This window comes from Xenopus laevis, chromosome 9_10L (genome assembly GCF_017654675.1).
Source record: "Xenopus laevis strain J_2021 chromosome 9_10L, Xenopus_laevis_v10.1, whole genome shotgun sequence".
NCBI lineage: Eukaryota > Metazoa > Chordata > Amphibia > Anura > Pipidae > Xenopus > Xenopus laevis.
The window spans coordinates 125,707,713-125,733,633 of record NC_054387.1 but is presented as its reverse complement, the minus strand read 5'-3'; the positions used below and the strand labels follow the sequence as shown (position 1 = coordinate 125,733,633).

At 39.5% G+C, this 25,921-nt stretch overlaps 1 protein-coding gene across 2 annotated transcripts in view; it reads left to right on the top strand.

The window, feature by feature from the left end:
- The window catches only part of LOC108701919 (integrin alpha-M), a 41,757-nt gene extending 16,192 nt beyond the window's left edge, over window positions 1–25,565 (top strand). For both annotated transcript variants that reach the window (XM_041576405.1, XM_018236931.2), the window contains exons 8-30: window positions 804–957; window positions 1,551–1,698; window positions 4,292–4,365; window positions 4,942–5,074; window positions 6,208–6,347; window positions 6,767–6,901; window positions 7,361–7,573; window positions 8,023–8,153; window positions 8,366–8,514; window positions 8,609–8,760; window positions 8,900–9,004; window positions 10,257–10,330; window positions 10,621–10,762; window positions 12,414–12,512; window positions 12,953–13,032; window positions 13,760–13,843; window positions 14,535–14,616; window positions 14,754–14,861; window positions 21,889–21,984; window positions 22,831–22,944; window positions 23,959–24,063; window positions 24,649–24,759; window positions 25,344–25,565. In XM_041576405.1, the coding sequence (XP_041432339.1) occupies window positions 804–957; window positions 1,551–1,698; window positions 4,292–4,365; window positions 4,942–5,074; window positions 6,208–6,347; window positions 6,767–6,901; window positions 7,361–7,573; window positions 8,023–8,153; window positions 8,366–8,514; window positions 8,609–8,760; window positions 8,900–9,004; window positions 10,257–10,330; window positions 10,621–10,762; window positions 12,414–12,512; window positions 12,953–13,032; window positions 13,760–13,843; window positions 14,535–14,616; window positions 14,754–14,861; window positions 21,889–21,984; window positions 22,831–22,944; window positions 23,959–24,063; window positions 24,649–24,759; window positions 25,344–25,457 (2,743 nt within the window). In that variant the 3' untranslated portion in view covers window positions 25,458–25,565. The remainder of the gene's footprint in view (window positions 1–803; window positions 958–1,550; window positions 1,699–4,291; window positions 4,366–4,941; window positions 5,075–6,207; window positions 6,348–6,766; window positions 6,902–7,360; window positions 7,574–8,022; window positions 8,154–8,365; window positions 8,515–8,608; window positions 8,761–8,899; window positions 9,005–10,256; window positions 10,331–10,620; window positions 10,763–12,413; window positions 12,513–12,952; window positions 13,033–13,759; window positions 13,844–14,534; window positions 14,617–14,753; window positions 14,862–21,888; window positions 21,985–22,830; window positions 22,945–23,958; window positions 24,064–24,648; window positions 24,760–25,343) is intronic.
- The last annotated feature ends 356 nt before the right edge of the window (window positions 25,566–25,921 follow it).

The window sequence follows — 25,921 nt, the reverse complement described above, 5'->3', positions numbered from 1 at the left end:
CTGTATTTCAGCAATGTAGCATCTACCATTCATAAGCTAAGCTCATGACTAAGTGCAAGACACAAAACGCGTCAAGCATGTTTTTAGCTAAGTTACAATAAAGAGAGAAGTTTTACAGGAGAAGGAAAGCTACAGAGGCATTGTATTGCCAATAGATTAGCTGCAATAGTGCAAGCTAGAATGCTATATTTATTCTGTAGAATGTTTTACCATACCTGAGTATAAAGCTCTAGAAACTCTCTGTTTGTTTAGGATAGGAGCTGCAGTATTAACGTGGTGTGACATCACTTCCTGCCTGAGTCTCTCCCTCCTCTGGGCTCAGATTACAGTAGAGAAGGGAGGGGCGGGGGAAGAGGAGCAAACTGAGCATGCTCTTGCCCAGGGCAATGAGGTTTAAGCTGAAGGCAGGAAGTCTGATACAGAAGCCCATGAGTACACAATAGAAGGAAAGAAATGCAGTGTTTCTTTTGACAGGGGACTCAGAGCAGCACTACTTTGGGGGTTTACTGGTATATTTAGATGGATCTTTCTGATAAGGCTTACTTAGTTTTAACCTTTCCTTCTCCTTTACATGAGACTTTAGTGTTTTGGTGAGCAAGCCCCTTTTTGGATTGAAATAAGCCATGGTACCCCAACACCAATGCTTATTGTCTTAGTCTATGCCTTGTTCAAGATCTATCACCTGTCCTTGTTGAAACTCCATATGGACTGCTGTCCTTTGTAAGAATTAAAACAAATGATACTGAACTGTATCCTAAACTTTTTCAAATCAATGTGAGATAGAGCATTTTCTTTTTTTTCAGGAGAGAACTCTTCATCTCTAGTAGTGGTTCTCGTGTAGGATCCCAGAAGTTTCTTATTGTGATAACTGATGGAGAAAAATATGGAGATTCGCTTGAATACACAGGACCCATTGCAGAGGCAGAACGCATGGGAATTGTGCGCTTCGCTATTGGGGTAAATACATAACTTATTCCATTACAAATGTCTAGGTGGTGGACCTACAGCATACCATACCTCCCAACTGTCCTGTTTTCAGCAGGACAGTCCTGCTTTTGACAGCTCAACCCGCAGTCCCGCGTTTTTACTGTAAAGTCCCGAATTTCTCTGCACTGCACAGCCAGAAAAAGATACAAAGTTTCCAACTTAATTGGAGAGGCCAGAACAGCTATCAGGTGCAAATAAGATACTTTGTAACAATTTTGAGATAAGCAAATATCTCAAATATATTGTAACAATTTAGATAAGGAGGTCCCTTGGGAAAAGTTAGACTCACAGTTTAAAGGGCAATTCACCTTCATTAACAAAACTGTAATAACTGGAAAAAAAAACAGAAATATGTTCAAACTTTCATAACCTGCCACATTTTGTAAAAGGAACATGGTAATTAGGGGGCACAAAAATTGGCGTGGTCAGATATTTCTGCTGCGATATTCGCTGCAAATTTTTTGGTGCCTCTTTTTATTTCCAAAATGTTGGGAGGTATGGCATACCATAACATTTATTCTCATCTCAGGTGTCTCAGAATAAACCCTTTGATTGTTTGACAGGTTGGAAATGCCTTTGCTGGTGAAGCTAAAAGAGAGCTGATTACTATCGCATCTCAACCATCTGATAAATATGTCTACAGAGTCAGCGACTTCTCTGCACTCAGCAAGTTCCGGAAGGATCTGCAGGACAAGATATTTGCTATTGAAGGTACCACAAGGAGAGAAAGATCATTAAAGGGATACTGTCATCAGAAAACATGTTTTTTTCAAAACGCATCAGTTAATAGTGCTACTCCAGCAGAATTCTGCACTGAAATCCATTTCTCAAAAGAGCAAACAGATTTTTTTATATTCAATTTTGAAATCTGACATGGGGCTAGACATATTGTCAATTTCCTAGCTGCCCCAAGTCATGTGACTTGTGCCTGCACTTTAGGAGAGAAATGCTTTCTGGCAGGCTGCTGTGTTTCCTTCTCAATGTAACTGAATGTGTCTCAGTGAGACATGGGATTTTACTATTGAGTGTTGTTGTTAGATCTACCAGGCAGCTGTTATCTTGTGTTACGGAGCTGCTCTCTGGTTACCTTCCCATTGTTCTTTTGTTTGGCTGCTGGGGGGGAAAAGGAAGGGGAGTGATATCACTCGAACTTGCAGTACAGCAGTAAAGAGTGATTGAAGTTTATCAGAGCACAAGTCACATGAATTGGGGCAGCTGGGAAATTGACAATATGTCTAGCCCCATGTCAGATTTCAAAATTGAATATAAAAAAATCTGTTTGCTCTTTTGAGAAATGGATTTCAGGGCAGAATTCTGCTGGAGCAGCACTATTAACTGATTCATTTTGAAAAAAATGTTTTTTCCCATGACAGTATCCCTTTAAGTGGGCAGCAAAGCCAAAGGGGGTTATGTTAGAAAAGGCACAACGTTTGCCCAGGAGCAGTATCCCATAGCAACCAATAAGATATTTGCTTTTAACAGGTGACCAGTAAATTCTACCTGCTGATTGGTCGCTATGGGTTACTGCTATGTTAACACTATGGGGCAAATTCACTAAGCCGCGAAGCGCCGAATGCTAGCGTTAATTCGCTAGCGTTTGGCATTTTCGCTACTGCGCAAATTCACTAACGAACGCTGGCGTAGTTTCGCTAGTGTTACTTCGCACCCTTACACCTGGCGAAGTTTCGCTAGCGACGAAACTACGCAAATTCACTAACTTGCGCAGTGTACTGAACGCTACCTTTTACGATAGACTTCCTTCGCCACCTCAGACCTGGCGAAGCGCAATAGAGTAGATAGGGTTTGTTTGAAAAAAAAATTTTTTTTCTAAGTCCCAAAAAAACGCTGGCGTGTTTTCTACATGATGGCTGATAGGCTGAAAAAGATCAAAACATTTTTGTGGCTCCCCTTCCTCCCCCCCTACATTTCCTGACTCATGGCAACTTACCTAGACAGTGGGCACATGTGTAGGGCAAAATAAAATTTTTATTTGCTGATTTGAAGGTTTTCTAGGCATTTGTAGTGCAGATACGTGTTCCTCCATTGAAATTTGAATTTCCCGCCTTATGCAAATTAGCCTTCGCTAGCGTAACTTCGCTTTATATAGCGAATCAACGCTAGCGCAACTTCGCAACCTTACGCTACCCCTGTGCGCAACTTCGGATTTTAGTGAATTTGCGGAGCCCTGGTGAAACTACGCCTGGCGAAGTGCGGTGAAGTGCGGCGAAGTTGCGCCTGGCGCAACTTCGCATCTTAGTGAATTTGCCCCTATGGGTTAAGTTTTGTGGAAACTTTGGGCTACTTCGGAAAATGTAGTGCCGTGTGTGCCTTCCCTCAGGCGATTTTCATTTCAGAAAGAGAGCAGGGGGAAGGCAGTTTGGGGAGATTGACGCCCCGAAGAAGAGGAGATTTGTCGCTGGGGCGACTAATCTCCCCGAATCTGCTAGTGTGGCCAGACCCTTAAAGTAAAAAGTTTATACCTGCAATCCAGCTGGGTGTGGTGGCTTGCACCGGAATTCTGCAGTGAATGGTGGGAGTTCTGACTCCTATAAAAGGCTGGAGTGATATGCAAGCAGGGGAAGTCATTTGTAAAGTGCAAGTTGGAAGTACTGGTTCCAAGAAGAGTTGTTGTATGATGTAAACAGCTGTGTTTTTTTTTGCTTGGCAAGTCTCTCAACTGTGTTAAATAAGAGTCTTGCTTATTCGTTTTTATGGAGGTCTGCAAAATAAAATAAACCACTGTTTTTGATTTTTTTTTAACAAGACAAGAGTACTTTTTGAGAAAATTTCCCCATACCTCACAGTATGGAGATTCAAAATCCCTAATACCGCTGCCTTCTTGAACTAGTCATTGCCCAGTTACTATTAAGCATGCCTACATCAGACTCCCATCCATCTTTGAGTCCTCTGTCCCGATGTCTTCTTGAGACCTCTTGTCAATGCTATTAAACAGGGTTTTTTTGCAGATCTCCAGGTTCAGCTTAAAGGAGATCTTAAAATGCAATGCTAATACTCTTCCACTAGAGTTTAGAAGCATGGCTAAGGTAGGTGGTGACTCTATCCCACTGAAAGTTTCAATAGGATTTTAAAATGTAAGATACCCCTAAGTTATGCCAACTCTCCCTACATGTTCTTTGTTCCTGTAAATGGAGTTTGAAGCTTTGATCACAGTTCCCCGAAACTGAACCAATGTGTCCAATAAGAAGCATCCTGTACACCATGTCCAGAAAACTGTTAACTAGTAGTATTTCCTCAACCTCTGTCATTTATCTGTCACTAATTACCCTTTACTAAACTCCCCCAGGTGTACAGGTACAGACTGGAAGTGGCTTTCAGAAAGAGATGTCTCAGGATGGGTTCAGCTCAGTTCTATCATCTGTAAGTCTTTATGACCATATTTTTGTAAGTGACTCTCATGTTCTTCTGTAACAATCCTTTGCTTCTTGATTCCGTATTGGGTTCATTTGCTTAACTGAGGACAGTGACATTCTCTTTTTGGCCAGTTAGACTAGAAAACCAACATAATGCTTTGGCTGGGAGAAACATTTTGTTCCTTCAGACCCCCATCCTTCTACACCTACTATGTGGCAATACTAACAGGCAGTTGTAAGTCAGGCTGTTGCCATTATGGTTGGGGCCTTGGGGTAAAGAAAACGTTCTATCCTAAGACATCAATTTCATCTTTTTTGGGATTCAGATATAAAAATTGTCTTGTTTTCTGCTTAACAGATTACAACAGTGAGCCAAGAGCAATGGCAAACCTTCAACTAAAAAAAATATATTCTTTTACAGCCCACTGAAATGTTTGTACTGTCATGTTTTATCGATTCACTTTATTTTTGCAAAGTATTGTTTATTTTTGGCTTTAATGTACAATGATTGAGATTGAGTTTTCAGTCAAGCTTAGTGAGATAGAATATTTATTCATGATTCGTGTCATACTGTTCTACTCAGGATCTTATTGTGCTTGGGGCAGTTGGGGCCTATGACTGGTCAGGAGGAGCTTCTGTGTATTCAAAAAAGCAGATGAAGAACTTCTGGATAAATGAAACACAAGATCAAAAAGACATGAAGGCAGCTTATCTAGGTGAGTGAATCCTTCTCCAGGTGGAAGATGTACAGTAAGACATAGGGTTGATTAGGTACATTATAATATAGGGTCAGTTTAGTCCAAGTCTTTTTCCTTCCTGATTCATAGATGGTCCTCTCAGTCTTGCATTTGGGTCATTGAATATGCAATCTTCCTTTATGTAGACCCTCTAAGAATTTTTATAGCCCCCAGCATGCCTATGATCACCACAAACATCTAAGAGTGACATCATTTTATTTATAATAATCCAGCCTCCAAACATGTGAAATAGCAGATACATGGCCAGTAAATTGGTAAATCATAGACATCACTATTGTAGAGAAACCAAACATAGGATACGCCTCTTGCATCTATAGTAGCGTTCCTCATACACGCAAGGGGGTTGGAGCAATAAGAGTGGAGGTCAACCTGAAAACCGCTTAGGTTAAATTTTGGGATATATGTGTGGTTTCTGAATATCTGAATCCCCAGCGTGAAGAACAATTGCAATGAGATTTGGGATGAAGGTGCATTTATTGTGCTAGATATTCTAAGAAGTATGACTAAATGACTGATACATCATTGTTTTCCTCTCCATGTGTCAGGGGGCCTATCGGCTCCCAGCGGGAGTAGTCAGGACTGAAGAGGAAGCCCAACAAGGGTTAAAGTCCGAGTATGCAGTACAAATAGGAATCAGGCACAATCGTTAGATAAAGTCCAGGCAAGAGTTCAAACAGGCAGGCAGATCAGGATCAGAGTCAGGATCACAGCAGGAATCAAAACCAGGAATCAGACAATAATACACCCAGGTACTCACAGGATTGAAAACCTATAATTGGGCAGGGTTTCAGCGTCCAGGGCATCTTTTATTACAAAATACAAAATGATGACGTCATCATGCAGCGACGCTGCACCCATGTATTCAGCATGGGCGGCGACATCCTAAATTTTCATTGCGACCGCCGGGAAGGTAAGCAGCGCCGTCGGATGCTTCCGGCAGTCCTGACACTATGTAACCTTGAGCTAAAGAGTTTCCTAAACTACAACCGCTGGTCTACAATTTGCATATCTTCCTGACTTTGCAGTGTATAATTATAGCAAAAGGCTGATGATGTTGCAGATCTTGACATTTTTATAATTACTATTAACAGGGTATGCAGTGCATCAGTTGTCCTCAGATCTGATTGCCATTGGTGCACCAAGATACCAACACACTGGAAGTGTCCTCGTCTATCAGAAAGACCGGTACTCCTCCGACTGGAACCAAAGAGCTGTTATTAGGGGAGAGAAGGTAACAAATGGATTGGGAAACAAACAGATATTGATATGAATAGGCTGCACCAGGTGTAGTCTACAAGGAGCACATCTACTTTCTTCTGCACCATAGTAGGTACCATGTGGGATTGCTTTCCAAGAAGTAGCTTTAGAATTAACTCACTTTTATCTGACCAGTCCTCCACTTTCTTTGCACACTGTACAGAAAGAAACCCGGAAAATAAATAACTCCTTGCTTCATTATTTTACTCCTTGCTTCATTATTTTTACATGTATTGAAAACTTTGAAGGAGATGCCCACCCATGGGACGGATCACAGTCTGTCTGGAATTATTTGATGATATAATTACACGAATAATTAGAAGACCCTATCTTTTAGTGAAAAATTCTTCTTTCCATTCATTGTCCCATTCTTACAGCTAATTCATTTTTCAGATTGGTTCATACTTTGGGTCGGTGCTGAATGGAGGCTTTGTCAACTCCCAGTTACTCCTTTTGGTGGGGGCACCGACCTTTTACACTCCTGACACCCCAGGAGGACGTGTGTTTCTCTGTCCCTTAAATACCAAGGTACGATCTCTACTAAATGAAAAACCCATAGATCATTGATTGTGGTTGTCCAAAGCCTTCTAATTTCTTTTTTTAACTGGGTCTTACGTTTATGTACCTCCATAAAAAACATGCTTATTGTTTAATAAAACGATGCCATGACATCTTCATGGTTAGGCTCCACCTCCTGCCTTTATTAAGGTGGTGCTCTTCAATTTATAAAAACATAAAAAAAATTAGACTTTGTGTTTTTCTCAGCATGTTGGTGAGGTAAGAAGTGATGCCCTATAGCCCCATTATTTAGCCATGAGATAAACTTATAGCTAATTTACAAGGATAGTTGTGTGTAACAGGTGTGCTTACCTCTGTTCTGTAGGATCTATGGTAATATGTTTTTTCTCCCAAACTCATGGACTTTTTTACCATCATTTAGTATGCTACTTAAGTAATAACTGTATATCTTGTTCTCTGGTCTTAAAGGCTTCAGTGCTCCAAGTCTCGTGTCCCATCACTCTACAAGGGGACCCTACTCAGTACTTTGGTCATTTTGGTTCTGCCTTGTGCCTTCTGCCAGATTTGACTGGAGACAAACTTATTGACATGGCAGTGGGGGCACCATATGAAGACCAAAACCAAGGGGCAATATACATATTTCCAGGACAGAAGGGGGGCTTTAGAAGATCTTACATCCAGGTAAGGAAGTATTGTATGATATGAGTACCAACCTATAAATCCACCTTTTGTGCCAAATCATCATTACCACAGGTATCCATTGTGAAAAGGAATTTCCCTTCTATATTTGAGTCCAGTGCCACCTTTCTGGACACCATCTTGGAACAGAAAGCTCTCAAAGCTTTGACCACCTTGAGTGAAACTATTAAGCACAGTCTGTATGCATTTCTATACATAGAAAACAATGGGCTTTCATTAGATCTTCAACAGGTATAGGGGAACTAAAAGCTTATTAAATTAGTTATTTTTAAGAAAAAGAGTCCAGGTCAGTGATATGTAACTTTTAGAGGCCCCCATGCCAATACTATTATTAATCAACTGTAGGGATGTGGTACTGTCAGTAAATTACAAACATAGAGTTATCTAAATAAATATATTGAGTCTTTAATTCTCCTCATGCTTTTCCTTAGCGCATTGCAAGTAGTCAGGTTGCTAAAGGACTCATGTTATTTGGAAGGTCAATGAGTGGGAATCTGGATATGACTGGAGATGCACTACCGGATCTTTCAATAGGAGGTGCAGGGAAAGTCCTTGTGCTCAGGTAAGTTAAACAGAATAAAAGGCAAAAATAAAGGTGACAGATATTGTTAGACCCACTGTTCTATTTTACATAGGTCCAAGGTGGCCCATTTTTACCTGTATTTCTGGCTCCAGTTTTAACTTGGTTTTATTCCCAAAAACGTCACTTTATTCATAATTCCCTTTTTCCAAGGCTCCCTGCCCTCACCTTGAATCTCTCTAACTCATCCATAGGTCTCGGACAGTTGTTGGAGTCTCAGTGTCCATGACCTTTAACCCCAGTGAGATACCGATTTCCTCTTATGAATGCCCAGATGCTGATACAACAAAGATAGCAACAACTATCAAAATGTGTGTGACCTGCAAGAGGAAGACCACAGCAGGTGAAGTGGCTCAAGACATTGCTTGCGTATCATCTGCTCATATAAATAAACTTGGGTAAAATGACCTCCTTCTCCCAATTGTTCAATTTTCTAGGAGAAGTCTCTGCCCAGATGACATACACTCTCCAACTTGATGCTGGTCGCATCCAGAAGAGAGCAGTGTTTGACAGAACGGAACATTCACTGCAGAAAACATTTTCATTAAATGAAGGCCATAACTGTATGACATACTCTTTAAGATTGCATGTACGTGATTCTTTCCACCGGCTTGTCATTCTGGCAGAACCTTGAACTTTTACTCCATGTGATATTCATAAAGAGGCATGACATAGAGGTACAGTGTATAAGACTTCCTCTTACATATTGTTCTTCAATCTCTTTCCAGGAGTGTGTGGAGGACTCCCTGTCACCTCTCCGTGTTTTTCTTAATTTCACTTTAACTGGACAATCTGTTCTCAGTGAGGATTCACCTACCAGCCTCTCAGAACAGGTAATGGTCACAAAGACTCTCAATGGCAAAAATCTGGGACACAGTATACTTTTAGGTGTATTAGAGATCACCTAGTGACCCATCAACAGTCATTAAAGGTTCACTAGTATTACTAGGTATCAGTAGTTTTCGAAAAACTGGAATGCTGTAGAGCTCTGTAGAGGAGTGCAGGTTCTGAGTTAGACTTAAGTGCATATTAACTCCATTGTTGCTCCAGTTATATGAGACTGGATTGGAATTCACATGGAAAACTTGGTTTGCAGAGACAACTCTACCCATTTAACCACGCTGTTGAATGAGTAGATCATTGGCCGGCACATTTGGAAGGCCAAGTTGGCTGGATAGTTGGAGAACCAGTTCAGACCACCAGTAATCATGCAACATATGTCTTACTGGTGCACTTATAAGTCAAATTACTGTAATTAGCTAACATGTCTGATCAGAACCAGTTCCAAACAGAAGTTGGCTTGTTTTGAAGGAAGATGCCCAATCGAGTGCTCAATAGAGTGAATCTGGATATTCCAGAGCTCACACTCATTCTGTGGGACAATGTGGGTAGCAGTGTGTTCCACATTTCAGGTATCTGATGCAGTAACGTTGACTCGATACCTTCCCGGTTTTATACTTGTACACAATGATAGATGATGTATTTCTTTTGTGTTCTACACAGTTATTGTAGTGCCGAAGCTTAAAGAGGTCTGTTCAACTTTACGTAAACTTTTAGTAAGTTATAGAATGTCCTATTCGTAGCAACTTTGCAATTGGTCTTCGGTATTTGTTTGTTATAGTTTTGGAATTATTTTCTTTCTTCTTGCATGTCTTTCCAGCTCTCAAATTGGGGTCACTGGCCCTGGCAGCTACAAAACTATTGCTCTGCAAGACTAACATTTTAGAATTATTGTTATTTTTTTATTCCTTATTTTTCTGTTCAGTCCCTCTCCTATTTATATTCCAGTCTCTCATTCACACCACTGACTGGTTGCTATCTAGTTACCAGATAGCTGCTGGAATTCCAAACTGGAGAGCTGCTGAATAAAAAAGCTAAATAATTGAAAAACCACAAATAATAAAAAATGAAAACCAATTGGCTCAGAATTTCAATGTCTACACCATACTTAAAGTTCATTTTAAGGTAAACAACCCCTTTACTTTCCTGCCGATGTTCAAACTAAATATTTCTTTTGAAAAAAATCCCCTATGCACGCACCAGTTTTGATACACCCAATCAGTCCCCTTGGCTGTATCTCCTCAGGTTTCCTTTCAGAAGAACTGTGGGAGTGATGGACAGTGCCAGGATGATCTAAGGATCAACGCCAGCTTTGGAGAGTGAGTAGAAACAAGTTCTTTTCTGTGGTTTGACTGATTTTTTAATAACCTTATCGTACCTTTCTGGTGTATTGTGAAACATGGATTTTTTTGCCAGCCTGTTTTTCGTTCTACTGTAGTGCAATGTAGTATAGTGTAGTCTTGAGTTTTATAGACCATAAGGGTGCTTGACTTTTTGTATAGTCTAGTAAAAGTTGCTGAATTGTAGTCTTTTCATAAAGCACGCCACTGTTTTACCTCTTATGACTTATCTTCAGATGTTAAATTACAATCACTTCTCTTCATTGCAGTCTCAGGCATCTTGTGGTGGGGGTGTCTCTTGAGGTTAATGTCACTCTCTCGGTGCAGAACTATGCGGAAGATTCATACAACTCTAGAGCTATTATAACTCAACCCCCAGGACTGTCCTATAGGAGGGTGTCTCTAATCCAGGTACTGATGTTCTCTCTACTGTTGTTGAGCCTGCCTACTAATCAGCATTGGGAGGGTTTGCGTCTATCCCTGGCTGTAACTGAAGACTGTTTAGTTTAGGCAGAAAACTACAGGTATGTGTTATCCAGAATGCTCAGGACCTGGGGTTTTCCAGATAATGGATCTTTCTGTAATTTGGATCTTCATACCTTAAGGGGCCCATTCATTAAGTTCGAGTGAAGGAATAGAAGAAAAAAAACTTCGAATTTCAAAGTGTTTTTTTGGCTACTTCGACCATCGAAAGGGCTACTTCGACCTTCGACTACGACTTCAACTTTGAATCGAACTAAAATTCGTTCGACCATCCAATAGTCGAAGTACTGTCTCTTTAAGAAAAAACTTCGACCCCGTAGTTCGCCACCTAAAAGCTACCGAACTCAATGTTAGCCTATGGGGAAGGTTCCCGTAGGCTTGGCAAACTTTTTTTGGTCGAAGGATAATCCTTCGATCGTTGGATTAAAATCCTTCGAATCGAACGATTATTCCTTCGATCGTTCAATCGAAGTATTTGCGCAGACGAATATTGAGGGTTAATTAACCCTCGATATTTGACCCTTGATGCATTTGCCCCTAAGTGTACTAGATTAATTATATCTAGTTGGGATCAAGTACAATGTACTGTTTTATTATTACAGAGAAAAAGGAAATCATTTTTCAAAATTTGGATTTTTTGGATAAAATGGAGTCTACCTTCTGGATAACAGGTTTCTGGATAACGGATCCCATACCTGTAGAATGAGCTAAGAAGGCCCCAAAAATGTTCAGCCAAGTCTCTTGGCATTCTTTCATATTGTCTCATATTGTATTTTTTAGATGCTTTTGGGGGATGCTTGTGGCAGCCTCTAACTTATCCAAAGTTCTAGGTTTTAGTGAGAAAAGTCAAGGCTACGATAATTAGTATAAACGTGATTCAGGGACTGGTTCAATATTGGAGTCAAAAAGGAATTTTTGGAAATCGTAGATTTTTTTTTAATTTTTGCAAATCGTAGATTTTTTGGACAAACTAGACAGTAGGCCTGTGAGGAGGTAGATTATACTGGATAAATAGTTTAATGCATTCGGCAATTTGTCAGTCTCTCTAGCTTATGTTGAAAATATATTACCTGTAACTAGTGATGGGCGAATTTGCGCCGTTTCACTTCGCCGAAAAATGCGCGAATTTCGTGAAACGGCGAAAAATTTGTGAAACGGCGCGTTTTTGACGCCAGCGCCCGTTTTTGACGCCGGCGTCCGTTTTTTCAAATTGCCACGAATTTTCGCGGGCATTTCCCGAATTTATTTGCTGGCACCGAAACACGCAAATTCGCCGCAAATTTGCGCCTGGCGAATAAATTCGCCCATCACTACCTGTAACCAATATATTTACAATTTTTCAGAGGCCAAAAGCTTAGCCCGCATGTATTTATTGTTCTGTTTAAAAAAAATTGTGAATAGTTCTTTGCATGGGAACCAATTCTTTATTTCTATTTTTGAATTTCGTATTCCTGCTTTTAAATAATATCTGTAATGATTATAGATCCTAAATGGTGTGTCTATCCACTCTAACATGTACAGTTTACTCAAATCCACTTCTTGGTGTCTTTTTATATCATGTAAATATTTCATCTTTCAGAGCAACAGGCGCCTGATGACAATTAAATGTTCTACTACTGAGGGGGAGAGATATGTTGTCTGCAGTATCAACAACCCTCTGTTGAGACCCAATGCTATGGTAAGAGAACTATTGTCAGCAATAATTGACAATGAATGGGTTATAATGCAAAAGCATTTAGTTTATAACCAGTATCAACCAGTATCAATCAAACAATCTGCAGCCTGAGGTAGGCTTACCTGTCACCCCCTTACCACTTTTAACTGATTTCTTGTAGAGAGTTTATGGGTTTATCAGGAATCTGTTGATGAACTTCCATACCATAACATTTCTGCTTGCTTGATATGTTGGATTTCAATGGGTTCTTGAGATCTCACTATAGATATATATTCAGGTTTTTGCTTTTTTGTGGCTATTCCCAATTCAGCAAAGATGAGTTTCTTAGAATTGCCAATTCACTTAAGGATTTACCTGGGCTTCATCCAGAAGACACAAGTGCAGAACTCTCAATCCTGAGAATTCCAGTGCATAACAACATTCTCTGTGGTTTTCTCTTTCAGGCAATCTTTGTGGTCAGTTTCCATGTCTCTTCTTTGGCTGATCTGGGAAACCTTTTGACTATTACAACCAATGTTACCAGGTGACCAACATACAGAGTAACTTGAGAATTTTTATCATATTGTTAAAAATGATCCTACATATAAACCTCTTCTGATGATAGTTCACCTTTAATCCATTGTTTAGGACATTAAATCATTTCCCTCCTTAGTGTATCCAATAGCAATACAGCACAGTGGTCAGTCTGTCTGATATGATCAGATCTCTGAAGGTGGTCAAACATTTTTTGGCCTTCAAAGCATCTGACTAATCACCCCACCAAATACTGTACAACAATGGCCCAAGGTTTGCATCAGCAGAAAGAAAGGGATGATGTGGACATTCTCCCTTTCTCATGTGTTGATATACCAACCACCAGGCAGCTGAAATTTTCAATTTGTAGCACCAGAGAGGACAAATGGGTCAGTGGTCTGCTCATCCTCCATTCAGCTGGTGACAATTATACCTATTTATCCTGCATATAAATCAGAGCTGGGCCAGGTAGTACTGATACCCAAGTCAATATTACTTGGCCCGGTGCTTTGCCTGAATATCAACCATCACCCGATCCTCTTTTTTACCCATCCTACAACCTTCCTCTTGATCTGCCTGCTATGCCTGTAACCTCCCCCCCCATCTTGGTCTAGACATCATCCTCCCCATCACAACTTCCACATCCCTCCACCACTTACTCCCATTCTTGCTGACAGACTACTTAGCTTGTCTTTAAATAAAGTTGTACCAGAATCAAGTCCTACATCTTTCCACAGTGACAATGGAGGAGCACCCAATGACCTAATGAAATCAACTGCCCAATTAAAAGTGTTGTATGGAATCTATGTGACTATCACCAGGTATGTTGGATAAGTCCATTGCAATGTAAAGCCGATACAAAGCATCATCATGGATAGGGCAGATAGTTGGGTTCAAAAACAGGTTATTACTTTGGAGCAACTGATAAAGCTGGCCATAGACGCAAAGATCCGATCGTACGAATCGTGGATTCGTACGATTTTCGGACCATGTGTGGAGAGTCCCGACATTTTTCGTCCATCGGAGATCGGTCGTTTGGTCGATCGGACAGGTTAGAAAATTTCTGTCGGCTCCCGATAATATCTCTGCGTGTATTGCCGATCGTACGATTTTCAGAGGGAGACTGTCACTAGTGTTGTCAGACATAAGTATCGTACGATTGCTGTCAGGGGCAGAACATTGGGTGATCTGTTCTTATTTGATCGGAATGGTAAAGACTTTGATCTGAATGGTTAGTAGAGGGTCGGGAGATGGGAAAGTCCGATCGTACGTTGATTCGTACGATCGGATCTTTGCGTCTATGGCCAGCTTAAGACTGTTGCTACTTTTAGACTTTACCTTGAGCATATCCCAAGTGCCCTACCTAATTACCTTTGGCAGGACCTTTGTCTTTATGTGTTGAAAGTAAACATGTAATGAGAGGGATGAGTTGGATAAGATTAGATCACTGACATTATTATATATTTTGTTAATTGTTTTCTGCCATAATGCTACATTTGTCTCTTGCCTTAGCCTTGAAGAATCCACTAAGTACACAAACCACTCTGCATCAGAAAGAAGTCCTATTGAGCGTGAAGTGAAGCACGTGTACAAGGTAGGTAGAGCTTTCTGAGCAAGTTTTTTTTAATTTAGTTTCAATTTGACTCTCTTTGGAGCTTTCAATTCATTTTGAATGTGTGCACCAGTCCACCAAACTTACACTTATGGCTGTATTGTCGTTGTCCCCAACAGGTTGGGAATCAGGGGCAGAGGTCATTACCACTATCCATTATATTCATGGTCCCTGTGAAACTGAAGGAGACTGTTGTATGGAAGAAACCCAGCATCACTGTCTCTGAGGTAAAAACCTACAATTCACACACACAGGAATCTTTTGTACCATTTGTCACTCGTACTGGGGTCTTGCATCTTTTACCCACATCACGTGCAATTGTGTTTTGATGCAAATTGGGTTCAAGTTGCTTTAAGCATTTTCAAAGTGGGGGTTGTTTTATTTCTGGAGCACACTTTCAAAAAGTATTTGCATCTTATTCATTGGACAAGAGTGCATCTACTGATGGAAGGGGGTCCGCGGTGCTAGGGGAAAGAATGGCTAAGAGGTTGGAGGAGTGTTTAAACTAGACAAGGGGGAGGGTGGGTAGAGATAAAGAATTATGGGGAAGCTAGGGTAGATGGGGCAGTGAGGTTAGTAAGGGGTCATGGGGGAGGAGTAAGGGGGGCATACAGTTTACCAGTTAAGGAGGTCCCACTGTTACAAGGAAAACAGAATAATACTAACTTAACATATTATTCTCCACTAAGTAATGCAAATTTCAAAAGTAAAAGTAGTAACCTCCGCTGTATGCTGCAAATGCACGGAGTTTGTCAGGTAAAATGGGAGACCTAGAATTAATTGCATGCTCTAAAAATTATGATATAATTGGTATCACTGAGACCTGGTGGGATGAAACATGTGACTGGATTGTGAATTTAAATGGTTACACCCTTTTTAGGAGGGACAGAGGGATTAAAAAGGGTGGAGGAGTGTGTTTGTATGTAAAGCCTGAATTAAAGCCATGCGCTAAAGAAATAACAATAGCTGGCACTGGTGAGGGTGTAGAATCACTCTGGGTAGAGATTTTGACTGGGCAAAAGGTAACAAAAAGAATTATCATTGGTGTATACTATAAACCACCTCGTATAAGTGACGAGTATGAAGCCCAGCTACTCTTGCAGATACAAGCGGCTTCACAGCTGGGTCAAGTTGTTGCTATGGGCGACTTCAATTATCCAGAGATTGACTGGGGTAATGGGGTTGCTAAGACAGAAAAAGCTAGTAGGTTTGTAAATATGCTGAATGACAACTTTTTATTCCAGCTCGTTCAAGAACCTACTAGGAATAACTCTCTTTTGGACCTTGTAATAACTAACAATACTGAACTGATCTCTAACATTTGTGTGGGTGAGGGGCATTTAGGGAATAGTGATCATAACATGGTCTCCTTTGAGATTCTGTTGCAGAAGCAATTCTATAAGGGAGTAACTAAAACACTAAATTTCAGACGTGCAAACTTTGACAGTATAAGGGCGTCTCTGCAACATATTAAGTGGGAAATGCTTTTCACAGGGTTAAACACAGAACAAAAATGGGAAGTCTTTAAAATGCTGCTTAATAAATATACTTGTCAGTATATTCAACTTGTAAGCAAGGAACGTCGTTGCAAAGCAAAACCTTTTTGGTTCAATAGAAGCGTTGGTGTTGAGGTGGGTAAGAAAAGACCTGCTTTTAAGGCTTTCAAGTTAGCTGGGACAGCCGAAACATCTGAGGTCTCTGATGAAGTGCAGTGACACGAAACGCGTCAGACCTCATGGCGCTGTGTAATTTGGTGTACCAAGATGTTTGAATAAAGGAAATTTGTTTTAAATGCTGAATTGGAAACAAGCAATTCTGTTCTAAGAGGGCCCTGGAGTGCGCTGTCCAACCAATATACTGCAAGCTGTGGATACGTTTTCCTTGGTGACGGACTCAGGGCGGCAGCACCTGGGTCACAGAACATCCTGGGTAAGATTTTTCGTTGAAAACCGGTTGATGTGAAAGGAGTTTGTACCGTTCCAATTTTATAGCGTGAGGTCCGGGGCATAGATCTTGAACAGTGAGCGAGTGCCAAATCTATTTACATACCAGGAATTGTGGCCATGAATTGTGAACGAAAAAAATCCCTATTATAGCGCTAGGATTTGTGTCTATTTAAGGTACAAGGAGGCCAATAAATCATGCAAAGAATCTATAAGGCAAGCTAACATTGATATGGAAAAGGATATTTCCAATTCCAAGCAGTAAATGAATCCAAAATTATTTTTTAAGTATGTTAATAGTAAAAAAATGAAGCAGGAAGGGGTGGGACCTTTAGTTTCAGAGGGGGGTCAGCTGGTTGATGAAAACAAAATAAAAGTGCAGATTCTGAATTTATATTTTTCGTCTTTCAAATGAGGAACCAGTAAGTGAAGGTTTCCTTCTTAATAGTCCCAATTCTAGTAATACAACTAATGATGCATGGTTCACACATGAGGAAATTCAAAAGAGACTAGAGCATTTTAAGATAAACAAAGGTCCTGGGCCAGATGGTATTCATCCCAGGGTACTTACCGAGCTTAGCTCTGTGATTGCCAAACCTCTTAACTTTCTTTTTCAAGATTCATTGAGATCTGGCATAGTGCCGAGAGACTGGCGAATTGCTAATGTGGTGCCTCTATTCAAAAAAGGATCCCGTTCTCAGCCTCAAAATTATAGGCCAGTTAGTCTGACGTCAGTGGTAGGAAAGCTTTTTGAAGGGTTAATAAAGAATAATATTCTGGACTTTATAGCAAATCATAATACTATGAGTGTATAACAGCATGGTTTTAATAGATGTTGCCAGACTAACTTAATTTCTTTTTATGAGAAGGTAAGTAGAGACCTCGATTCTGGGATGGCAGTGGATGTGATTTACTTAGACTTTGCTAAAGCATTTGATACAGTGCCACACAAAAGGTTACTGGTTAAATTAAGGAATGTTGGCCTGGAACATAGTATTTGTACCTGGATAGAGAACTGGCTAAAAGATAGACTACAAAGAGTGGTGGTAAATGGAACATTTTCTAATTGGACCAGTGTTGTTAGTGGAGTACCGCAGGGCTCTGTACTAGGTCCCTTGCATTGAAAGTACTGTTTCTATTTTTGCAGATGATACTAAATTGTGCAGAACTATAGGTTCCATGCAGGATGCTGCCACTTTGCAGAGTGATTTGTCTAAGTTGGAACACTGGAAAATGAGGTTCAATGTTGATAAATGCAGGTTATGCACTTTGGCAAAAATAATAAAAATGCAAGTTATACACTAAATGGCAGTGTGTTGGGAGTTTCCTTAAATGAGAAGGATCTAGGGGTCTTTGTAGATAACAAGTTGTCTAATTCTGGGCAGTGTCATTCTGTGGCTACTAAAGCAAATAAAGTTCTGTCTTGTATAAAAAAGGACATTAACTCAAGGGATGAAAACATAATTATGTCTCTTTATAGGTCCCTGGTGAGGCCTCATCTGGAGTATGGGGGCAGTTTTGGACTCCAGTCCTTAAGAGGGATATAAATGAGCTGGAGAGAGTGCAGAGACTAAGTGCAACTAAACTGGTTAGAGGGAGGGAAGACTTAAATTATGAGGGGAGACTGTCAAGGTTGGGGTTGTTTTCTCTGGAAAAAAGGCGCTTGCGAGGGGACATGATTACACTTTACAAGTACATTAGAGGACATTATAGACAAATAGCAGGGGACCTTTTTACCCATAAAGTGGATCACCGTACCAGAGGCCACCCCTTTAGACTAGAAGAAAAGAACTTTCATTTGAAGCAACGTAGTGGGTTCTTCACAGTTAGGACAGTGAGGTTGTGGAATGCACTGCCGGGTGATGTTGTGATGTGATGGCTGATTCAGTTAATGACTATAAGAATGGCTTGGATGATTTCTTGGACAGACATAATATCAAAGGCTATTGTGATACTAAACTCTATAGTTAGTATAGATATGGGTATATATAATTTATGTGAAAGTAGGGAGGGGTGTGTGTATGGATGTTGGGTTTTCATTTGGAGGGGTTGGACTTGATGGACTTTGTCTTTTTTCAACCCAATTTAACTATGTAACTATGTAACTATGTAACCCACTGTGGAAACACTGGAGCTACCAAAAGATCAAGGTATCTCCAGGGTTCCCATAAGAGGCAAGTGTACTAAAATGCCTCAATGAATTGCTTCAGTATTATTCACACTTGTGGTTGCATTTATAAATGACCCCTTGAGTTTTATTTTGTACAATGCAATAAGATATCTACTAACACACAATTACTTTCTGTACAGTAACAAATTTAACTTACAACAATGTGGCACAGCGATGGGGGCAAAATTTGCCCCCTCATATGCTAATCTCACGATGGGTTGGTGGGAAGAAGAGTTTGTCTACAATATGGATAATCCTTTCAGTAAATACATTGTATTCTTCGGTCGGTGTATCGACGACCTGATTGTGATCTGGCGGGGCACACAGGCGCATTTTTCGCAATTTGTGGAATACGCAAATTCAAATCAAATAGGCCTTAAATTTACACATTTTGTAAGTAGAGATTCTATCAATTTTCTTGATCTAACTCTCTATCAAGATAGTGGCCGAATTTTGTCCACTATATATAGAAAACCAAACTCCGGAAACTCTCTGTTACAAGCTTCCTCTTGCCACCCCAAACATGTTATTAAGGCAGTACCAATAGGGCAATTTATGAGATTACGAAGACTTTGTACAAACGTACAAGAATTCGTATCTCAGTCAGAAGCACTACGACAAAGATTTCGTGCTAGGGGTTACTCAGAAAAACATTTAAATCAAGCCTTTAATAAAGCCCTTAATTACCATCCTAATGAACGACGAGAGAGCCTGTGTCTAAGAACAGATAACAATACACCGGTTAACATCACCACACAGTCGGAACAAATAAATAAACCTGTTCATTTCATCACAGAATTTAGTTTGCAGTATAATCACATAAAGAGATTACTTGAAAGAAATCTAAGCATTTTAAGAACAGACCCAGCCTTGGATCAAGTACTTGACTTAGGATATAAAACGGTCACTCGCCGCACTCGTACAATAGGAAATACACTTGCCCCCAGCTTGGTTCAAGCACCTACTACCAATACGAGCTGGTTAAACACCAAGGGCATGTATAAGTGTGGTGCGTCTAGATGTTTAACCTGTGTGCAGGTCACTAAGACAAAATTCTTTAGGTCTAGTGTAACGGGACGTCAATACACCATCAGATGGCATATTAACTGTAACACCTCATTCGTTATTTACCTTTTAGAATGCAAAGTATGTAATATCCAATATGTGGGTCAAACTTCCCGCCCCCTAAAAAATCGTATTCGAGAGCACATTCTGGATATAAGGAAGGGACATAGGGATTCCCAAATAGCAAAGCATTTTCAGGAGTGTAATGGGGGAGACATTACTAAATTGTCTGTCTTGGGTATTGATAGAGTGGTAAGAGGAAAACGAGGGGGAGATGTTCTTCCAAAACTACTCTGGTTGGAAACAAAATGGATATTTTTCTTGGGGAGTAGAAAACCTTTTGGTCTTAATAGCGACTTTGACGTCACATGCTTTTTTTGATTTTGTTTGAAGTCTTGTTGAATAGTCTACCTTTAAACTACATATATTTCAATTTCTCTTTGAATAGAGGTCTGTCCTTCATTGTAGGCCATCCGGTATGCTATATATGCATTAATATACACAATATACTATATATGTATATACGAAAGTTATAAAATACATTGGGAAAACTTATCAGACTATGTATTGTAAATTTTAACTTTTTTGGCTTTAGTATATTTTTCTTTCTTTACAGATAATTTCATTTGCAATTATTCTTTCAATTATTTGTTCATTTTTTCATTTATATATCATTTTTCATTTGTCTATTTTTGTTTAATTTTTGAGGTGTATCTTTTGTTATTTAGGATATGTATGTAAAATTTTATGCTTTCACCACTAGGTGGAACTTCACTTACATGTGTTTGTAATCTTGTGATTGGTCACAGCCCCTATATAACAGATGCACAGGGGTGTGCCATTAAGCCTATGAGTAAGTGCCCCTATAGGCACGAAACGCGTTAGGTCTCCATGTCCTAATAAATTTTTCTACTTTTTATATTTGCATCTTTATTTTGGGAGACCCTCACACCCTTTGGATACAGTGTTTTCAGTCAGGAAATACGGCCTCATAATTTTACAATAAGGCACAAAGTTGTCTAAGTCAAGTTTTATTCCCCTTGGTCAGTTTTGAGTTCAAATTGTGGGGTTTCTTTCAAATTTCAAAATTCTTTCAAAGACATATTTGAAATCCCAACATTTGTTTTTTTGCCAAAAATTTTCTCCACATCTAAAATGCCAAAAAACTTGTTGAACTCTGAGCAAAATTGCTGCAAGTATTAAATAAATCTGTTTTAGCCCACTGAAATATCCTCAAATGTCAACAATAATAGTTAAATACCAGAAATTGTAAGTTGAATGCCTGTTTAACAAATGCAGCAAAAAAAACACAACTTGGATTTCTTGCATTTTAAGATAAGCCATAGAGAAACATTTTCGAATTATGATGACTGAGCCCCTTCGACTTAAGCCAATAGCTAGTATGCAGTTAGATTTATTGAAACAAGGTCATGTTGGTCTGTAGGACATTTTCCTTTTGATAGATTAGGGGTATTACAATAGAGGAAGCAGACCCTGTGGCTGCAAGGGGACATTGGAGTATAGAGGACACAGTAGGGTCTTAATTAATGAGCAATTTCAATGTATATTGGTTAAGCAGGACAACTTTTTAATTTGAGGGGGTCCAAAAATTCACTTCACTTCCTTGGGGCCCAATAACCCACTTATATCATATAAATTCATATGCTGTTTAATACCACTAAGTTAAAAAAGGTTTAGGTGCTAAATCCAAGATTGGATTTGCCAAGTACACTTTATTTTATGAAATGTAGATGAACAAATGACACTGGAGAGCAAGCAGGTACAGCTTTATTTAGAGATGCATGGCACTACATGTTTGAGACTTCATGGGTCCTTTTTCTGGTGCCATAAGGTCCAAAACATGAGGTTCAATGCATCTCTAAATAAACTACACAGAAGTTTTATATGTTTGCTCTCCAGTGGAATTAGTTCATCAAGATCCAATTATACCAGTAGACTAGTTTCTTACTATACACAACTTTCCTTTTATTGCAGAAAAAATACAGTTCCTGGGGGGGGTTGACTTGATGTTTAGCTTTCACAGAGCATATTTCCTAATTCCATATTTCTCTGCAGGAAGATCTAAGCAACAGTACGACGATATGTAACAATACTGGAGAAATAACCAATGCAGAAGAATTCAAGGAGCAAATTGAATTTCGCCCAGTTCTGGTAAACGCCAAGCTCAAGTTCTAATTCCGCTGTAAATAACTGCTTAGCTTCTGTTTCCTAGGATGGACAGAATCCAGGGAGTTGCAAGATCCTCACCATAATTCAGATTTGGTCCATCTCAAAATTAGGGGGAAAATATGCTTAACAAATAGTCACACATTATCCCAAAGGGCAGAACTTGTCCTTCTTATAACGCCTCATTATATACCCAGTATTTCTTTAAACAAGGGGTCCCCAAACATTTTTACACATGAGCCACAAGCAATTGTAAAAAGAGTTGGGGAGCACACAAGCATGAAAAAAGTTCCTGGGGTGAGACAAATAATGCCTGTGATTGGCTATTTGGTAGGCCTTATTTGGACTGGCAGCCTACAGGGGGCTCTGTTTGGCAGTACACCTGGTTTTTATACAACCAAAACTTTCCTCCAAGCCAAGAATTGCCAAAAATAAGCACCTGTGTTGAGGCCACTGTGAGCAACATCGAAGGGGTTGAGCCACTGATTGGGTATCACTGATGTAAACAACCTGAAATTGTGCTATGTTCTCTGAAACACTTCTTTTCCCCTACGTTTTTGGACATCTGTTCCTATTTATTTATGCAAAGGTTGGTGCTCTTTATAGCTGTCTTCTGGGCTATCACCCCTTAATTTGTAATGTTTATGTCTACAATGTGTTCTTCTGGCCTGTCTTCACTTCTGGATATCAACAGTGTTTGTCCGTTTGCACAGCAACTTATTTCTCATCCTCTCAGTGCCTAAATTGTCTCTTGATCCCTCCAGTTACCTTCAAGTAGCTATTTACTCTTCCTACAAATGTCTTTTGATTTATCTTGGTTTTTTTCCATAGAATTGCACTGTGATGACATGCCTCAGGTTTGAGTGTACCATTAACAGTTTGGACATTCAGAAATCAATCAATTTTTCAATCACTGGACAAGTGACCAAAGACTGGGCCAATCAGGTTAGTAAAAGAAATACCTGACCAACTGTACTTGTTCTCCTTGGGCATGTCTCATGAGACTTGTACTTTGATTATATATGAATATATATGTTTAAGTTTTATTGTAAGAGCTGATTTATAAAGCTATATATTAGAAAGGTATGTGATGTATGAAATTCACCTTGCATTCAGTATGTTCCCAATATATCTTGGCAATGGCTCTTGCTAGCCATCGACAATTGGAAGTCACTTTTCTTCAACCCATCAGGGATTGTATAACATTGAGGTTGAATGTCAGGTTTTGAGAACACTACTGAACCTTCATATTCCATCATGTGTTGAAGACACTACTGAACCCTTATCTTCTTCCATCAGTCAGCTAGAAAGGATGCATGGCAAGTCACCCAAGCCTTCTATAAACATAAAAGTGCAGTCAGAAGAAAATACTTAATCTTTGCCTAAGTTTAAACAATAGGAACCCCTAAAGAGAATCTGTTATACAGCCCAGAAACTTCCAGTTATGCCATTGGAATGTTGCTCAGAGAAAGGGAACATTTTTTTACAATAAAGTAGTTGCCAACTTCCTGCAAGGCCTATTCATGATGTAGTTGTAGATGATAACCTGTAGTAGGTTTCTTGAAGACTATTTTGCACTAAAGCAGACCACCTGGAAAGCCTAAAATTGTCTGTCTGTTAGAATGAATGTTAATTTGCTGTTCTGGCTACTCTTGTAGGGAAATATAATAAAAGTCATTATTAAACAAAATATGCTCACCGAGATATTAGCAGTTTTAGACTTTCAGCTCAACGGAAACCCTACGATTAACTAACTAGGCAGTTATGGCTTTGCTGACCCTTAAAGAGATCTATTCAGCAAGTCTATGCCAAACCTCTAAAAGTATAACATGAATTTAGATGCAAAAATGCTTCAGGGAGTAAGATTACATTAATTCAATTCTGGCTTTAGAACCCCTATAATAAAAAAATCACTCTTGGTAGGGCAATACTTATCATTGTATTTTTTTTTGTTCTCAGTCTCCCAACCAGAAAGTGCTGCTCCAAAGTTCTGCGGAAATTGTGTATGACTCGGACAGATACCAACACATCCTAGAGCAGAACCAACCATTCACCAGTGCTCAGGTATTGGCTCTATTAATCTGTCATTATACATGATTCCTTCCATGGCTCAGTAGCAAGTATAAGAGTCTGATATATCTATAGGGAAGATGCCCTAGGTTGTAGTGAGACAGCACAGGACAGCACTGTAGTTGGGTAGAATGAGAAAGCTGGTACAATGATAGTAGATGTAGACAACAAGGCACCATTGCAGCCTAAAGGCAAGATGGCAACAATTTGACAATTTGGAGACAGTAGCATAAGACGGCATCAATGAGTTAAGATTGAATCTGTAGAACAAGATGGAAACAGTAGAGCAAGGTGATGAGTATTGGACAAGATAACAACAGCTTGGCAAGATAGCATGAGTTGGTCATTTTGAACACAGTAGGTCAAGATAGGAACAATATGACAAGATGATAATGTTAGACACATCTATGTGAAGTGCTATCCTGGCTAAGGGCTGGGCTAAGGAAAGCCCAGGTGAAAACTGATGTAACATCAACAAGAAAATCAAGTGTAAAAATTACAGAAATTCAAGTTTAATAGATCAGGTTTAGACCTCTTTGCATGGGTTACTTGATGTTTAATCAACTGTTTGTGCCTCAGGCCCAGACGGTGCTGGAGGTGTACACTGAGTACAACTACCTGCCTATGATCATTGGGAGCAGTGTTGGGGGTCTGGTTCTTCTGGCTCTGATCACTGCTGCGTTGTATAAGGTAAGTGGTTCTATAGGTGGATACATTTCTATAGGTCAATTCTATCCCTGGGGGCAGATTTACTAAGGTTCAAATGGTAAATTCAAATTCAAATTTTTGAGTTGTTTTTCTGGTCAAGACTTACTATTTCGAATTTAAAACCACCAACTCGAATACGAAATTAATCATCCACCTACCCTGAAAGTAACTCAAATTCGATAAACCTAAAACCTGCCGAGTTCATGTAGAAGTCAATGGCAGAGGTCCGTTGACCTATTTGAAGAAGTTAATATCCTTCCTGACAGTTTTATTTCAGAAGAAAACTCAATTCGAATTGCATTCAAATTTGATTTGAGTTTTCGGGTCGGTAACATTAGTTCGAATCAATACCGAGGAAAACTCAATTCGATTTGCATTTGAATTTGATTTGAGTTTTCGGGTCAGTAACCTTTGTTTGAATTTTAGATGTTTGAGTTTTTTCCTAAATAAGCTACCATTCAAACTGTGAGTAAATTTCAGTAATAAACTCACATAAACTCTAAAATTCAACCTATGATAAGTAACTCCCTTAAATCTGTATTATCATTTCCTACCTATGTCTGCAGTTGGGGTTCTTCAAGCGTCAGTATAAAGAGATGATGGAATTACCAGAAGGACAAACAGGTGGAGGTGAAGATGTTGCAATGGAAGCCCAATCTGAGCAGAAGCAAACGCAGTAGAACAATAATCTCATGTTGGATTGTGCAAGGTTGTCAATAGTGATGGGCAAATAAATTTGCCAGTCGCAAATTTGTGGCGAATTTCTGAATTTCTAAATTTGCGAAACTGCTCAGAAAATTCGCCAGTGAAAAATCCACTGCGTCAAAAATATTTGGGCGAGAATATAGATGGCCATTTGGACGCCCATTGACTTTAATGCATTTGGACAAAATAGGTGCACGTAAAAAAATTGGCGCATGCTGAAATTGAAGCGCGTCAAAAGAATTTTCACTAACTTTGTGGGAAATTCTCAAATTTTTCAGCCAAATGGGACAAATTCACCCATCAGTAGTTGTCAACAAGCACTTCAATAATGTTTAAAGATTTTGTGAAAATAATATGCTGAAATTGACGCGCGTCAAAAGAATTTTGATGGCCATTTCACTAACTTTGCGGGTAATTCTCGAATTTTTCAGCGAAATAG